Raw genomic sequence first — 18686 nt, 5'->3', positions numbered from 1 at the left:
TAAAAAGAAAGCATATGTTTGTATTATACATCCTTGCAATCAGTTCTTTTATTTTCCACAGTATCTTAAGCTTTTGCATTTCCCGCTTCCCTTCATAGCTCTTCACATATCTATATGACTTCTGACTATGCATTTATTTTACTATTCTATGACAATAACTTCCAATATAACATCCTATTATTATTATTGACAAGGCATTTACGTTTTGATAGCTTATCAAGTATTTTTTTTATTTTTCATATCCTAATATTCCAAATCTGACTTATATATACTTCTAAAGGTTTCCAATCCCTCTGGTTTCTCTTCAGAATGCATAAATCTTTCGCCTTTTACTGTTCTTCAAGTGATCATCTGTGAACTCACACAAATGGTTCTCCTGTGCCTGCACAGTGCCTCCTTCAGAGTGTTCAAAATGTTCTGAAGAGCTTTGGCAGTAGCCCTACCCATCTCTGCCAGCCCGATACAAGGGGCTCCTGCCAAAAACTGCCAGTTCCACAGGACACTGATGCAGCCATCCATGTGAACCAGCAAAACATCTATGTAAACCAGTAGGATGTGCAGGATTGTGTGAGTTCACAGATGACCACTAGCAGAACAACAGTTACAGGTATGCAATCTGTCCTTCTTCTTTGTGGTTTCTGTGACTCACACAAATGAGAGACTAGCAAGCTACAAGAAGTAGGAGATAGGAGTGTCAGTACAAAAAATCAAACTTTACTGAAAAGTGTATGTATAGTCAACAACCATAAGCACAACAACCCCCCCCCCCGCTCCAGTAGGTCATATAACAAGCATGACAGAATTGACACTGTTTCAAAGGAAGAGAGAATCCCTGAAACTGTAAAATACAGCACCAAAATAAGGTTGGATTCAAAGGTATGTATTCAGCCATACAGTACAAATAACATTTTCAAACAGTACAGTCAGTTAAGAAATGAACAAAGTACAACTTTCTCAAACACAGTATTGGTTTAAGAGCTTGAGTCCCCTCTGTAAATTGAAATAAAAGTCCTAGGTTAAGACCAAGTAGCTGCATGGCAAATGTCGTCAATCGAAACACTAGCCAGGAAAGCACTGCAGGAGGCAACTGTCTTGTTGGGGTAAGCCCGAACTTGAGTCAGAAAGTTCTTTCAAACCAGTTTGTAGGACAATGGGATAGTTGATGCCGCCCATTTCAAGAAGCATTCTGAGGAGATAGGCAGTTCCTTCCTTGATGCTGAGGAGCAAACAAACAATCTAGGAGAGGTACGAGAGGCTGCATTCTTGCCCACACACAGAAGTCAAATGCTCTTGGTCCATTGAGGAGGTGCCAATGACTTTTATAGTTTGATGTGGGGTTCTGAAACAGGGAAGATAACAATGTCCTGCTTGAGATGGAAGATGACACCATCTTTGTCAAGAAGGTGATGTCAAGTCTCAGCACAACCCTGTATGAATAGAACCAAAGATATGGTTTATCCACCTGCTGGGCAAAAAACACGCCAGCTTTCTGAGCAGTTACAATGGCAGCTAGAAATGCAGTCTTCCATGATAGCAGCCATCGATCACAGGTTGTCATTAGCTCAAAGGGTCTCCCGCAGAGCTGGCCAATTACCAAGTCCAAGGCTCACTTAGGTGTTGAATAGCATGGGGTCCAGGAAAGAACTTTATGGCATCCCCCCAGTCCTTTCTCTCCAGGATAAGGAGGGACCATTGTTCAGTAACCTTTGGGTTTGGTTGGTCAACCAATTAGAAAGCCACCTAACAGTCACATTGTCTAGCCCATATTTTACTAACTTTTTGGGGGGTTAAGATACCATGGAGGACCTTGTCAAAGAGTTTACTGAAATCAAGATACACTACATCTATAGTATTCAAAGCATTCCCTTCATCTAACAAGCATGTGACTATCAAAAAAGAAAAGAAAGAAATTAGGCTGGCAAGACTTGTTTTTGAGAAACCCATTCTGACTTTTAGTAATAACAGCATTCTTTTCTAAGTGCTTACATACTATCTGTTTAATGATCTGCTCTAGACTCTTTCTGATGCTGATGGCAGGCTGGTAATTATTTGGGTCCTCTTTTTTACTTTTTTGAAGATGGGAGATAATATTTGCCCTCCTCCAATCTTCTGGGACCTTTCCTGTTCTCCAGGAATTCTCAAATATTATTGACAGCGGTTCTTAGATTACTTCTGCCAGTTCTGTTAATACCCTTGGATGTAGTTCATCTGGCTCTGGAGTCTAGAATTCATTTAGAGTGGCCAGGTATTTCTGTACTACCTTTTTATTCTGTGCTTTATTTCTGTTACTGCATCATCTGCTCTGTTTCCCTTGAGTTGAGCACTCTTTTCCTTTTACAGGGAGACCAAAGAAAAGAAGGTGTTGAGTAGTTCTACCTTTTCTCTATTCTGCTCATATTTCACCATGCTGCAGTCCTACCTTGGGGTTTTGGTTTTTTTTTTTTTTTTTTTGCTACAGAGATAACCAAAAAACCCTTTTTATTTTTTCAACCTCTCTAGCAAGCTTTACCTCATTCTGCATTTTGGGGATGCGTGTGTGTCTGTTCCAAAACTGTGTTGCACCATTGGGTCCCTTCTCTTTCTCTTGCCTTCAAGAACAAGGACATTAAATACATTTTATTAAATGAATAAAATAAAATTTTACTTAACCACATTATTTGTATCCAGCACAAACAAAACCGTGCCCCATACCTCACAAGATTGAAATGCACTCCGAAACTGATCCTAGCAATCTGAATGAATCACCTCTTGTTGTGGGTTGCTCCCTCAATAGGGTGAATGAAAAGCAATTAACTTTTGCACCTTCATCATCACACTTCATTCACGCTATTGGCAACCCTTTCATGCCAGTATCCCATGAATGAGTTGTTGAGGGAACAAACCAAGTTGATCACATGAACAATCCTGGATGAGTGTGATGTCGTTTGAAAATCTTGAGCGCTTTTATGCCGGGAGCATTCCTTTTACTCCTTTTTTTCTCCCATCTGATAATCTCCTAGGACCCGGAACAATGGACGCCGGCAACAGGAAAAGATTCCACTTAAACATAAGGAGGAACCTCCTGCCAGTAAGAGCTGTTCGATAGTGGAACACTGTGTAAGTTTTTTACACAGGTTTGAAAGCCATTTGTCAGGCCAGGGTGCTTTGTGTATTCCTGCATGTCAGGGAGTTGGACTGGATGGTCCTTGAGATCTTTTCCAGATCTATGATTCTACTTCTATGTGTCACATTCCTCCAAATATCTATCTCCAGTATTTGAGAATTGACATCCTGCTCAGGCATCTCTGGGTGTTCCTCATTCAGGACAGTGCTACACTTTGTACAACCTCATGCGTCCCAATATGTTGAAGTGTAGATACATAGGCCTCAAGTCACTAGACCTTCTCTTCTCAGGACAACCAACATGCTCTTGCTGCTGATGTAACTACCCTCACTTTCCAACAAGAACACATATAACAGCTGTTACAGATGACTGCAGCAGCTCCCTCACCATCCATATTCAGTAGTCTTCAGCTGGTACTGAAATGGGAACCCCCTGCCTCCCTTGAAAACTCCACTAAATACCCATGCAAAATGATTGCCTGCTGGCCTTTACAGTTCACTAAGTTCCAGCTATATAGAAAGCTAGTGGTTGCTAGCTCCTTCTCCAACCACACCCTCCATTAATATTTATTCAATTTGTTCCCCTGATCCTCTAGGACAAATTTACTGTACGTCCCCAGGACCTGTTCTGACATCCCAGATAAGCCTTTCTTTGAAAGCAAGCAGGGGTTTACTCAGGATGTACAAGGTCCACCTTTCTCCCACACCTAGTTTTGTAACAGGATCCAAAACTTGTTAAATTTACGTAGATGGTTAAAAGATGGGAGTGAAAAGACCACATAGTAAGAGTTGTGTTGATATGGGTGAAGTGCACAAAAGCTCTGCTTTTAAGGTAAATAGCCCTAGTAGCCTATTCTTTCCAGTCAGATATCATAACCTACATAAGCAGAAAAGCCCATCAACTTGAATTAGTGAATTTACTTAACAGTGTTATTAATTCTGATGACAGGCATTTGCCCTGTATAGAAAGATTAGATGTTAGTTCAGAATGCTACTTCAGCTTTCCCAATCTACTGCACAGTAAATCCATGTTAACTGCCTGTAGCTGTGACTCCTTCCTGGTAGTGCCCTGTACTTCTCTTGTAGTGAAAATGCAACACCTGTCCCTCTCTCCAGCATGTCGTATCTGAAAAAATTATGTACTATTACCAACAGTGATACTGTATAGTAACACTTCACTATGGAATATGCTTGCAAATACTTCACAGTAAACTTTGAGTGGCTGCAATTTAATTGTACTCTTCGAAATGTAAAAGATGTAAAATGGAAGGCTTTCATGGTTGGCTTCCTGTTCGTGGGTTTTTCAGGCTATGATGCTGTGTTCTAGTTTATGCCTCATGTTTAGCTGTTAGATGCCAGCCACAGCTGCTGGCAAAACATCAGGAATAAACTCTTCTAGAACACAGCCTCATAGTGCCAAAACCCCACAAAAATATGTAAAAGATGCATACTCCACCAGTTATTGCACTAGTGGGTAAGTTATTGCCTTTGTATTACTAAAAAGGCATTTATGTTACAAGTTATCATTCTGGCTTAAATCACATTGTTAGTCCCAACTGGACCAGTCGAGTCAATACAACCTATATAAACTGTCGACTTGCCAAATCCTCATCCATGTCTTTAGTTGACCTAAACTGGTTTTAGAGCTTGTAAATTGTGTGGAAATCGTGTTCTAAAACAGTTCTCGTTTCATGTTTTCTGCACATCTATGCATTTGTGAGGTGTAGGACCTCATGGGTCTGGAGCACAAGGAAATTGATCCATTCATCCAAATCAGGCAAGGCAAATCTGATGCAACACAGTAGTATACAGGTATGTAAGAAGTGATTATAATCCCTGCATAAATGCCATATGCTGGCAATGCAAGTTATAATAATGCATATAAACAAGGGGGAGTAACTGCTGACTTTCTGGGGGTCACTTTGTCCTCCCTTTGACTTTGGAGGGGAGCTGAAGATCCCCAATGCTGAGACTGGTGCAGCTCTTCTTGTCAAGTACACAGTATTCAGTAACTAATAGTATTCAGTAACTATGAAGTTTTCCCACTTGGCATGACCAAGCCTTTTTTAAAAAAAAACTTTTAAGTTGCTCCTTGACTCCCAGAGGATGAGATGGGTAAGGAATGGATATTAATCTATTGTGGAAAAGTTTTTTATTTTGTTTTATAGTTATTAATACATAGTTGACTGAAACTGGAGAAAAGAGGGCCCACCTGAACCATGAAAATTCAATTTCAGCACCTACTTAACAGTATCTGAAACCACCAAGTAAATGGTATGTGAATAATTCATGAAGGTCCCTATGTCTGATGAGTTCTAAGCCAGTTTTCAACACATGATCCTTTTAAAACAGTACAGCTAGAACTGTTCTATCAACTACTGGGGCAATATCTGGGATGAAGGTAATATATGGATGATATTGATAGAAGATACAAGTTATTTCACAATGGCTAAAGGGTATTCTGTGAATAGTTTGATAACTACATTTCATAACCCCCATCCCTGTAACTTAAATGGACAATTCCTTTCAACACATTTCTGGCAGCTTATACCCTACTACAAAAGTTTCACTCTTACATACAGAAATACAAAGTAACAATATGGACTTTTTATTTAGACTTCATATTACAGAAGGTGTTGGGACAGCATAGTCACAGAGTACTGAATTTTGCTCTGAATTTGTAAATAGTTTTGTTCTTACTCTGGTTCACTTTTGCTAAACAGGAAATATGAGCTTCAAAGTAAGTAAAAAAACTTTATTATGCCACCATTTTAAAGCATATTACACAGGTTTTGATCTTCAAAATACCCTAGGAACTGGAAAAAAATAAACAACAAATTTTGGACAACATAACTTTTTCTTGCAGGTGCAGACTAAAACACATGCGGAAGACATACTCTTCTCAAAACACCACTCTGAACAAAGCACCAACTACACAAATATGCAGAATGAAACAGCATTTTAAAACTTGACCAAAAGTAGTCTCCATAAAAGGTGTAAAAGTCACCTATTTCACTAGGCACTATTAAACTTTAACAAAATAACAAAATATTGTCCACAATCTTAAAGTAATGTCTGTAGCTACAAAGTCTTCAGCTTCATACTTCAGTAGCGACCTGCAAAATAAAGAGATTGAAAGCTCTGTAAAATGATGAATCTATGTCATTCTGTGTCCACAATAGTCAATAAGTACAGTTAATTCAAAGCCATAAAAATAGGTGATAGGAATAACTCAATACTGGGTAAAACAGAATGCAAGGGTTTAATTTAAGTTGCTGATTCACCTAGAATAGACTCAATGAATCAACTGCTTAATGGTTAAGTCAGTGCTTTTGACAATCCCCCGAATTCAGTGAATCTACTCTAGTTGTAATGACTGTATTTAGGTCAAATTTCTGGTTTGTGACAGATATTTTCCTTCATTTGCATTATACCAGTGTTTCTTTTGTATGTGGGTAGGGGGAGGGGTTATGTGGGCAGTTATTTTTTCCCAGCATGTCAGGGTCTGGTACCAATTTCTCCCCATTGGCTAGAACCTTTCCTTTCTTTCCGAGAAGCTCACCAGATTTACTCTTCTGTGAATGGAAAGATTCAAAGTGTTGCTCTAGCAAAGGATCCTGCTGATGGTAGCAGAGGGAGGCATATTTCACTGACTTCTCCCATTCCCCACAAGCCATCTCTCTCCTCCTAGTGTGTCCCTTGATCAGCCAGAAAACATATGGAAGAACACAGACTTCCAGGGTTAAGTATGATCCCTAGTGTTTTGCAGGATTTTTTAAAAAATACAACCTCCTCTGTTTTTAAAAGACTAAATTATCATGATTCTCAAATGAGTGTAAGCACACATGTGGCCATCCATCCACCATTCTTTTACTATACAAGCAAAACACCAAGTTATGTCCTCTGATCTGATTTGAGAAGTGGCTGGGAATAGAATAAACCTCAATTAGTTCAGATGTCTAGTCAGTTCACTTCCCCATTCATAAGGGAGGTACATCAGACCCCCTGACAGCAAATTAAGATAAACTTATATTTTGACTGAGTGAGAGAGAGCATGATGTAGTGATTGGTGCAAACTTCCTCTGAACAAATGTTGCTAAGAAAAGCTCTTGTTGCTGTAGTCACCATAAGTTGAAAACAACTTGAAGGCACACAAGTTTTTATTTAAAGGGATGAGATGAAGCCTCAGAAGACAACCAATCATACTGATGAGGATTTTGTGGAATGGTTCCAATTATATTTTACTTGTTACTTACGAGGTGAATAGGATCGAGACCGAGACCGAGACCTGTAGCCCCCTCGGCTATAATATGGAGATGGTGATCTTCTCCTATAAATTTAGCAATGATGAGTTGTTTTTATACAGTACACACACATGCACACAAACCCCAACAGCAAAAAGATATGTCACATTGCAGATGTTCTTTACTATAAATTCATATTACCGATCAAGATTTACCACAAGAAATGTTTGCATGTTTTGAGCTAGAAGCCCAGTACTGCTCAATGCTATGTTTATACCTCCTTAGGAGAATTTTACAGGGTGAACAGCAGGACAAATAAACCAGTAAGAATAAACTCAAATATTAAACTCATTATAACTACAACAGAATGAACACAGACATGTTATATGAAACGTATATGCACACACATACACACACACACACACCTCATCTGTATCTAATTAGCACATCATATAAGACATAACTTTTGTAAGCCGCCTCGATCATTTCTATGGCAAGGCGGGGTAGAAATAATAATAATAATAATAATAATAATAATAATAATAATAATAATAATAACGGATGATCAAAGACGGTCATCATGGAGCAATGACCAATAACGGACCTCCTCTGCAGGAACAGAACATGGAAATTTTGCTTTCACTGAAGCCTCCCAGGCAACCCAAAATCCTGCTCCAGAGGACTGGAAACAGCACAGATGTTTTCCCAGTAGTTCTGAGAGCTGAAAAGGACGGTTAAGGGGAAGGAAGTCCTAGCCTACCGGTATTACACTGTGTGGAACACTGGATTCAAGCCACATAAATGCTAATTCTTCTATGTAGCACTTTTCTACAAGAATATCTTTATTTAAAAGATAATGTCAAATTTTTGGAGTGAGGTGAAGTCTATGGTTAAAGTTTATATTCACATGTTATTTCTCAAATTAAATTTCAATAGGACTATAGTGTTAGAAGGTGTAAAAAAAGGTATTCTGCTGGCATTTCTTATTGAAGATACCCAGATCAAAAATACTTTGATCTCTGAATGCAACACATATATAGTATGAATAGCATTTCTATACTATAGTAGACTTTGACTTTTAGCTTCAAATGTTCTGCAGCACTTTCAGACTACTTATATTTTCCACTGCTTGGTAACTCCTCAGCACCAACAGTGAACTTTCCAAATGTAAACTCCAACTACATTAAATACTTATCAGGTGTGTTTCCAGGAACTATGTTGCTCAAAGGGATATGTTGGAACATTCAGATAAGATTTATTAGTTCTGGAGCTACAATAGATCTTTGACCACCACCCAAGCAGGTTATTTCATCATTATTTCCATATTTTTTTTTTAAAAAAGTACCAGGTCCTTTCCTAGCATACCTGTACATCTGATCCCTGTCTTGGGCAGCTCGCCACCCTCCTCCTCCTCCACCTCCTCCTCTGTGGAAACATAAGCAAAACAACTTTTTTGCATTTTTATTTATTGAATTTTCCCAGTACAAATGATTCATATAAAGGAACACAGTATGTAAAGAGGCATAACAGCATTTATGCTGGAAAGAATCTTTGAGAGCAGCAGCAGCAGATCAGCTTCCTTTTCCCAAGCCACTGCTTGCAACGCTGTCAAAACAATGACTTGTGCACAAATTATCAGGATATATATATATACACAGACATTTCAAATGTATTTTATGACTCTCTACAATAAGACACTTGACTTTTACACACAGCTTGACAATGCTCAATTGTTCACCCACCAGCAGCATGGCAGGCCTTAGGAGCGGTAATGAGAAGGAAAATGTAGAAATACTCATTATACTCAATACTTACAATACAACATGTGTATCAAGAAGCTTCACATATTATGTGTGGTTATTTATTAAAGCTATGTTGAATTATTCTCCTATGCATTTCCTATCCCAACAGTATGTCCATAAATAAATATGTGTAACTCTCTCTTTCTCTCCTTGATTGTCAGAATTGTTAAGACTGATTTTCAGCTTTCCTAATCAGCCCTAATAGTCATTTCTGGTCCAAGAATATTAAGATTTAGAACTATTAAATTGGAAGAAGGCAAACATTTCTGTAAAGCTCAAGTATGTATCATACAGGTGATCATGAAATATTCAATTTGGCCTTCTGGGAGACTTGGATAACTATGGTCAATATAAGATGTAATGTTTCAAAGATCTGGCTTGACTAGGCCAAACTATTTGTTAATCTAGGCTATTACTGTCAAGTCTTTATTAGCAGTGGCTCCCTAAAGTTTCAGCTACAAAAATTTCTACAGTAGCTTTGTCACTGGAAATGCCAGTGGTTAAATCTAGAACCTTTTGCATACAAATCATATTCTCCACTAATTCCTATGATCACTCTCAAGCAAGTGAAAATCTCCCAGATGCATCATGTGACTATAGTCTGTGTTTTTCAGAAATTACACATGATGTCTGGGTTTAAAGTAAGGACAGATATATGACAAGAAAGGAGTACAAATTTAAAATTCATTGCTACATTCCATCATTCATACAGCCGCCACATCTCGGCTACACCTAAGTTTGCCTCTCACCTCAAGTAATACAAACATGTCACTTGGGAATCCTTTTCTTAAGACAGAGATTTGTCAACACCAGCCAGTACTTTATATATGTATGTATGTATGTATGTATGTATGTATGTAAAAGGTAAGATCTACTAAGTTATTTCTGAAGATATGGACTCTTAATAATGTATCTACTAAGATACTGATATTTATCTCAATAAGCAATGTTTTGAGTAGTCCAGCTTCTAAGTGGTTTTGTCTATTATGAAACACCACACATTTTGAACAAGGTCTGTGAAGTCCAATGACTCTACCACATTGCTAGAAAGAATTAGCAAACTAAATTTTTTTGACCTTGAATGATTTTTAACAACATGGTTTTTCAATGTATCTTGCATACTTTTTTTCATGCACATAAAGGTCGCAAACATAACACTCACAGGCTAAATTACTTTTCCTATCCGTGCTAAACTTTTCATGGTAAGGAGCCTGTCTTTAAAACTTTGAATCAATGTGTTCACTCCTAGCACACCTTGTTTCCAGATGAAATGTGGCCTTTTCCCCACTTAGAAACAAGGCACGCAGGAAGCATGCACCTTGATTTAAGTAATTAAAAACAAAACAAATACAGTAAACCACATCTCAGGCTCACCATGGCAAATTTTGCTATGGTGGCAGTCAAGAAACGTCCCTGATGAATGTGGGAGTTGCCAGTGTGGGTTCTAAGCAGCCAAGTATTGCCTCCTCAGACATATTGGGAGACTCTCCGCATGAAATCTAAAGCTACAGTTTGACCTATCACTGCTTCTGTTTACTGATCATGTTGTTTTTCAAGACTCTCCCCCAACACTTCCATGAATGTGACTTTCAGAGAACAGTGTATCTACTTTAGGGGAACAGGAACTGACATTTAATATAAGCATGGAATGAATATTTTATTTCTTCTCATAAAAGCTTTTACCTGCCACTCAATTTCAAAATAGAAATACAATGTTTTTTATTTAAGTTTCTTCTTTCCTATATTCCTATTTTTTAAAATGATAAATCCTGGAACAGATATTAATTTACAACAGGAAAAATTCAACTATGGTGCCAAGGAGCTAGCTGTTATCAAAATCCTTGTAAATGGGTGATCCATTTTCCATGGCAATATTCTGTTTGCTTAAGGTGATTTCATCATGTAAATGTCAGAAAATGAAAACAATACTTTGGTGTTAATGTAGTCAGCCATTGCAGTTGTTGGTGTATCACCATAGCAAAGAAGAAACAATTACTAACCTACACCAGTACTTAAATGTTAATAAGAATCTAATAACACAACTAAGGCTGCATCTGAACTGCAAAAATAATCCAGTTTGACACTGCTTGAACTACCAAGGCTCAATGCTATCCATTTCTTGGAATTGCAGTTTTGTGAGACATTTAGCATTCCTTGTCAGAGAACTCTGGTGCCACAAGCAACTACATTCCATAGCACTAAACCATGACAGTAAAGTGGTGTCAAACTCGATTATTTCTGCAGTGAGGATGCAGCCTAAGATGACAACAGCCAAAATAGACTGACATCATTGTAAGGAATAACTATATTACAAAGTGACATGCTGCATTCTAAACAATTCATACAATCAAATCAAACACCAATTGGTAGATGTAGACTCACCTGTAAGATCTACTGTAATAGTCACGGTCATCATAGCCTCTGTCATAACCTCTGTCATAGTAATCTCTTCGCCGAGAACTGCCACTGTTAAAGAAAATGAGACAACATGACATAGGGCAGGGAAAATATAGTCTGCAGGTCACATAAGGGCCCCAGAATATTTTTGTGTTCCTATATAGACACTCCTTTTTGCTATTTCCCCCAATTTTGTTGTGAAATTGCCCCCAAGACAGTATTTTCTAAATGGGGAGAGATTACTATTTTAGAAACAAGCAAACAAACAAAAAACATAGCTCAGTGGCTATGTGTTTAGGCACACTCTCCTGTTAGGTCCAAGTCCCTTACAAACTGAAACTGTTTTTCCTCTAGAACTTTCCAGTATTTGGCTCTATTCAATGTGTCCAGTTTACCAGTCCCAACTTAGGGAGAGCTTTCCCACAACATGATGCTGTCACCCCCATGTTTCACTGTGGGAATGGTATTCAAGGGCAGTGAGCATTATTGGCTTTGCACAACACAGCATTTTATTGAAAAACTCAAAATTCAATTTTTTTCTGAGAGTACCTTTCCCCACCCTCCATCATGCCTTTTCACAAACTCCAACCTGAGATCACTGGAACTGCACACTTTATGGTGGGTTTTATTCAACTACTTATGTGACTTCTGGAGGCAGTAGGCTGCACCAGAGCTTCACAGTGCAAGTGGTGAATATGCAACCAACAAATATCAAGTTTGTAAAAACATGCACACAACACAAGTAAAGCACACCAACAAGACAGATAAAAAACAACTGTATGAAGCCAGTTATTTGATTCACACATATGACAAGACTATTTCTGACTTTCCCCATTGTCCTATTATTGCCATGGTTGTCCAACAATGGTACTTTTCACTTGTTTTATAGAAGATACTTGTTCTCACAAGTTAGCCATTTGAACTTTTGAAACAGGCTATGTTATTCACTGCAGTCCCTGGTAGAGTCCTGATTACAAGAGGAAGAAATATTGTCCTGGCCTGTCACTCAACTGTCACTTCTGAGAAAGGCAAACTGAAAGGCTGAAGGACATGCAATTTTGCAACCAACCTGGACGTAAGGCAGAGACACATATCAAATGTGTCTTTGCACCCACAGAGTACTTATGTTACCAAAGCCACTGGAGATGCTCACATTGAGAAGGTATGATCACATCAGGAAATCATATTCCACTCATGGCTTCCTACTCTACCTCTTCCTTTGTGACCAAATATACTTCAAATGCCTTGCACTTGCCTATGATAATGATTTTCTAAAGGAAAATGGGGCCCAAAAACAACATGGGAAAAGAACACTGTTCGTATTTTTAGATGCATTTTAACCTTTTTATAAAAAATAAGGGCAGCATGCCTAGCAAGGAATGTGTCTCTGGGCAATGGAAATTCCATGTGCTGAGCTCAGAAGGAGTTGCAATGTGCACATCCTTCACGCTGACAGTTCTGTGCTAATACCATTTTCCACTCTCTGCTTAGACTCCATCTATAAGGGATGAATGGAGAAGGAGAGCCTGTTTTAACCAAGATCAATTCTGGTTTTCTGGAACTTATTCTCTTCCTTCCTATTGTTACCTGTTCTATTATCTCAGACTGAAAGCCTGTGGACAGGAACTAACTTGGTGGCTGATGTTGTGTGCCTTCAAGTCATTTCAACCTTATGGAAATCCTACACGGGGAATTCTTGGTAAGATTTGCTTGGACGTGGTTTGCCATGGCCTTCCTTTGAGGTTAAAAGAGAGTGACTTGCCCAAGGTCACTCAGTCGGTTTCCATGGCTGAGTGGGGATTCGAATATAGTCATAATCCAATGCTCAACCATTACACTATACTGCCTCTTCTAACTTGGTACATCATGACAAAAGTGTACACACTTTATTTTTGTATGCATGTTTGTCTGAACCCACAACTAATAAAAATACATCTGAAGTTATGAAGCACCCCAAACTGAAATGATTAATATTCTCATAAACAGAACACACAAGTATAGCAGTCTGTCTGCATGCCTTCGTAACATTTGGAAATAATACAACTAATCTATACTATTTTTTTCAGTGCAAATATCCAGACTCACCAATTCTATTTTCACATGTACTCATACATAACTTACACACTAACACATGTGCTAACTAGTAGGTACAAAACCTAATCCTCAAGTATGATTTGCTTCAGGTAAGGTATAGTTATAAGAACTTACTAAGTAGGCCTTCCCATGTAGATTCCAGGGGTGGGTGTGTGAGGCCTTTTCGTTATTGAGAAATCAACTCTAATTCTTCTCCCATCAAGTTCCATTCCATTAGCACGTTCTTTTGCCTATACAATGGATAAAAATAATTATCTGGTTTGTTAGGGAAATGATAAACCATGGTCTGTGCTTTCAACACATGAAGGATTGTGATTTCAGGTAATTGGAAGAGAACAAACCATTTAAGCAGCAACACCACAATCTATATCAGAAGTGAGATGTGACAACAAGATTATTTCCTATTTTTGTTTTTGTTTTTTTAAATGGGGGAGGTTGCTAAAAGATGCCAGGGGACTTGATTTTGAAAAGAATCATGCCCCCAGAGGCTTTTGGAGAAGTTCTTCCATTTCCCCCCAAAAATGTAGGCTGGCAAGTGAGCACATGTGCATGAAAAGCTCTCAACTCCTGATCTATATAAAATAATTTTGTATCTCTCCTAATCTAGATCAATTTTCCTCAATCAGGAAACACTGCCAACACTGGTTTGGGATGGTAAGAGTTAACAGTCCAAAATATATGAAGGACACATTTGGAAAATATCTGTGTATTCTGATCTAAATTAAGGAAGTTAGACATACCACTAAACATCTCACAAACTGAAAAATTAATTTTCAGCTTCAGTTCAGTAAAACGGTGTTCCTTATATAAAATGGCAATTTTTTTTCATTTTGGGGATGGGTAGGGGATATTTTCAAGCTGTACATGGTTGAATCTGTGGATACGGAGGGCTGATTGTACCAAAAATGTTATTTTCTCTGAATTAGTCATTGGAATCATAGTAGTACCAGAGTCTGAAAAGTCTCAATTTCTCATCAACGTCAGTAGGTGCATTCCATATGGGCTGCGTGACCAGCCCGATCCTTTTGTAAACTATTGCCTTTAGACTATGTTCTGTAAGGCAATACTACTTCACTGGAGTTGATTATAGGTTCCATAGGAATGACAGCAAGGATACTAGCAAGGTGAGGGAAGAATGCCTTCTATCAAATACTAAGTTCATTTTGGGGTATTGTACTTTGATTTAAATAAATGAACTCCACAGTTCATTAAAATCTGTTTCAATACATGAAAGAAAGAAATCCCATGAGAAAATGCTTGAACATAGCAACTATGAAATAATTGGTCATGCATCTATGTAGTAAATTATTAATACAGTATTTAAGAATGTCTTAATATCATGGAAAAGCACTTTCCGTCTTGGAAAAATATTTTCTGTCTATCTGTTCTATTGTATATAATGGGATTTAAGCATCCATGAAGTTTAATATCCACCGGGGCGCTGGAACTAAACCCTAGGGCCTAGTGGATACCAAGGGCCCACTGTAATGAAGTCTTTGGAAGCTGACTATCTGAGGGAAAAGACTGTAACTACAGAATGTAACTATAGGATGCAAATATTATTTAACCTCGTATGGTGCAGGGGAATGAATGTTGGGACTATGACCCTGGGGACCAGGGTTCAAATCCATGCTTAGCCAATGAAACCCACTGGACGTCCTTGGAGAAATCATACTTTCCCAACCTCAGACGAAGGCAACGGCAAGCCCCTTATGTACAAATCATGCCTAAAAAACCATGATAGGGTAGACACAACTCAGAAACTATTTGAACGTATGCATCAACAACAAATAGTATGTTTGGTGTTGGCATAGGACCAACGAGATCTGTTCCATTTCCTTCAACCACAAAATGCATTAGATGATGTAGTCCTTCTCTTAGTCTAACATACTCCACAGGATTGTGATAAAGGTAAAATATGGTAAAGAAATATGTATTCTACCTCACACAAAAAACAAACAAAAAAAACACCATCACTTACCTCCTTGGCATCATCAACACTTTCAAAGTACACAAAGGCAAATCCCCTAGAACGTCGAGACTGCTGATCATATACAATAGAAACATCAGCAATTGGGCCATATTTGGAGAATACCTCTCTCAGATCTCTTTCTGTTGTATATAAGCTTAATCCAAACACACCAAGACAACAGTTTGGGTCAGGATTTGCCTGTTTAAAAGAGAAAAAGAAAAGAAAGAAGACATTCTCATAAGAATTTATGATGTCTCCCAAAATAATTTAAATGCTTTGAGAAACAGTACAAAAATGCTATTCTCTATTCAATGCAGAATGTGTTAAAACTAAAGTGTTATAGCTTAAATCCCTGACAGGTCAGTTCTCAGTGCAACTGTGTTCTTTCTCAGAAGAAAAGACAAAATGTGCTAAGAGAAAGCCAAATGAGGCACAGGTGCCCAAGAGAGTACTATATTCTGGATCATGCTTATGTGCTCTAATCATCACCAGAACACAGTCTAAGATTTGTAACAGTAACAACTACCAGGAAATGAGAAGTTGAGCTCAGTTTACGATTTATAGTATGTATCATACAATATAATGCCTCTTCTTCTCTGTAAATCTTCTGCTTTGTTGCAAAAGCAGTATTTTTGGTTGGTAAGTATATTTGCTGACAGCCAGCGTAGTATAGTGGTTTGAGTGCTGGACTGAAACTCTGGAGACCAGGGTTCAAATCCCTCCTTAGTCACTGAAACTCACTGGGCTACCTTGGGCAAGTCACACACTCTCAGTCTCAGAGGAAGGCAAAGGTAAACCTCTCTGAACAAATCTTGCCAAGAAAATCCCATAATAGGTTCATAAGTCAAGATGACTTGAAGACACACCACAACAACAAGGTGTATTTGCTCACATAGTTTCTTTCCTTCAATCTCCTTGAAGGAGAAAAATATTTCTTAAAAAACTACCAAGTGGCATGCCTTCATATTAATAATTTTTAGCACAAAGAAAGGAACAGTTGAAATATATGGTTGTTTAGATTAGAGGACCTATTTTGTGAAGTGGCTAGGAGGATCCAATGAGCTTCCAATAACTGCATCCTCTCACTAACTTTCGATATGTCCCTGAAACAGCTGCTACAGAAGGTTGTGTACAGTACAACCTCTGTTTCTTTGGATCCAGTAACCCATGGTTTCACTGACCTAGGCCCAGGAAAAATGATTTCTCGAAGCATCTGGAGAGCCTCCAGCACAACTCTGTGATCAACTTCTGTCAGAAATATAGCATTTGCTGTTATCTGTGGTAACCATGGGAAGAGATCTAGTAGGGCTTGTACAGGGCTTACTGTAACTTGATGCAGCATTAGAAGCTGCAGTTGCAAGGTATCATCTCAATAACCTAGTTTGCTGACACTCTTCTGCTAGTTCTGATGTGGCCTCTGAAGTACTGTACTAGATATACAAGCCGAGCTGAATTAATCTAACTATTTTCTCTATGTTGAATTACAATCATTACAACTCCTGTGTCATAACTCTTATTAATTCCTTTTTTAAAATCTAGTGACATACTGTGCTATTTATACTATAAATCATTTCTATACCTCTTAGGAGCCACAAACACTTCAAGGCAAAGATTAGCTGAAAAGATTAGCTAAGGCTATTTTGAAGCTTGCAACCCCTGCCTATTTTTGGATTTTCTCTGTCTTTCTTTTTAATAAGGGGCTTACCCCACATTTTAAATCATGTGCAGGTAATTTTACTACATTCCTTCTTCCTGGCTGTTTTAACCCCAGGAGGATTCCTTTGTTTAACCAGGAAGCCAAGTGGAAGTAAACTGAGGTCATGCAGGAGGCAAAGTTGTCCTCCCATCAACTCCCCACCTCTGCAACAGAATAACCTTAAAGGCAAAATGTTGGCTATAATCATACACAATATTATTGCATGCATATTTTCTTTCTGCTAAGCAAAAAACAACCAACATTTATGACATCATTATCATCTCAAGAATAACAACCATTTTAGCTTATTTTTTAACTTAATTTAACTTTTACATGATTTCTGAGTAATTTTAAAACTTTAGAACCTCCAAAGACACACACAGCTGAATTATCTCTGGTCAACCGCTGCCATCCCTGCCTTACTCTGTTGCCAACATGACGCCGACGAGTCGACATAGGAGAATGGCTATGACTGTGTCGGTGACGATAGTCACGGCTATAAGATCTGCTTCTTGATCTTCTGTGGGATCGAGAACGTGAACGTGATCTTGTATAATGTCTACGAGAACTTCTCCTTGACCTTGATCTGTGAAATATGAAAATCCAGGATAGCATATTGGAGTACAGATTTAACATTTACAAGTTACCCATAGTTTCTACTTTTATTTCTAGGTTTGAAAGCAAATAATATGAGATACAACTAACTTATACTTGAAGAGATGACAAAATAAGATGGTCCTTCCTAACCACTACCAGATCAGTAAGAAAAGGGCCAGATAGACTTCAGTCTCAGCACTATAACCAGAATATAAACAGTGGTGGACATAGTGTGTATTGCATGGCACATATGGCTCACAATTCAATTTTTAATACGTTTCTCATCCCTTAAAGCAATTGGAGCAGTTTTGTCACCCTTGCCCAATACTTTAGACCAGGTACTTTTCTCAGACTTGCAGTGATTTCTAGCCACTTCCTTGTTGAAAAGAAGAACTCTGCTGGAATCAGGCAGGGTAAACAGGCCCCCTAAACAGAGCCTGGAGTAGACATGCAGCACTCTTCCAGGTCTTCCCTCTCTCTGGCCCCTGAATATGTAGTTGCCTAGCCCTAGAGATATGCAACATTAGCACTTTGTACAGATTGTAAGTCACTCTGTTAGCACCCTTTCCCATAAAAATAATTTGGGGTGTGTGTGTATGGAAGTGAGGAGGGACTAAGATTCAATTAATAGGCATGGGATTTAATCAGACTCATTTTCTGAGCTCTGGGCTGCATCCGCACTGCAGAAATATTCCAGGTGACACCACTTTAACTGTTATGGCTCAGTGCTAGGGAATTCTGGAAATTGTAGTTTGCTGTGGCACCAGAATTCTAACAGAGAA

At 38.4% G+C, this 18686-nt stretch overlaps 1 protein-coding gene across 3 annotated transcripts in view; it reads right to left on the bottom strand.

Annotated features, from left to right (window-relative positions):
- Positions 1 to 5687: 5687 nt before the first annotated feature.
- Positions 5688 to 18686, bottom strand: part of TRA2B (transformer 2 beta homolog) — a 30319-nt gene continuing 17320 nt past the window's right edge. Inside the window, exons 3-9 of one of the 3 annotated variants that reach the window (XM_089509414.1) lie at positions 17689 to 17893; positions 15621 to 15809; positions 13754 to 13869; positions 11531 to 11614; positions 8712 to 8771; positions 7359 to 7432; positions 5688 to 6218 (exon numbers count right to left, since the gene is read on the bottom strand). In XM_089509414.1, the coding sequence (XP_089365540.1) occupies positions 6208 to 6218; positions 7359 to 7432; positions 8712 to 8771; positions 11531 to 11614; positions 13754 to 13869; positions 15621 to 15809; positions 17689 to 17893 (739 nt within the window). In that variant the 3' untranslated portion in view covers positions 5688 to 6207. Of the gene's footprint in view, positions 6219 to 7358; positions 7433 to 8711; positions 8772 to 11526; positions 11615 to 13753; positions 13870 to 15620; positions 15810 to 17688; positions 17894 to 18686 lie in introns of those variants that run through there. The other 2 variants (XM_089509416.1, XM_089509417.1) reach the window with 2 other exon arrangements.

Source organism: Sceloporus occidentalis, unplaced genomic scaffold, assembly GCF_023333645.1.
Source record: "Sceloporus occidentalis isolate IW3139 unplaced genomic scaffold, rSceOcc1.0.p SCAF_2, whole genome shotgun sequence".
Taxonomy (NCBI): domain Eukaryota; kingdom Metazoa; phylum Chordata; class Lepidosauria; order Squamata; family Phrynosomatidae; genus Sceloporus; species Sceloporus occidentalis.
Note: the sequence above shows the minus strand (reverse complement) of the source record. Positions and strands in the feature narration are given on the sequence as shown.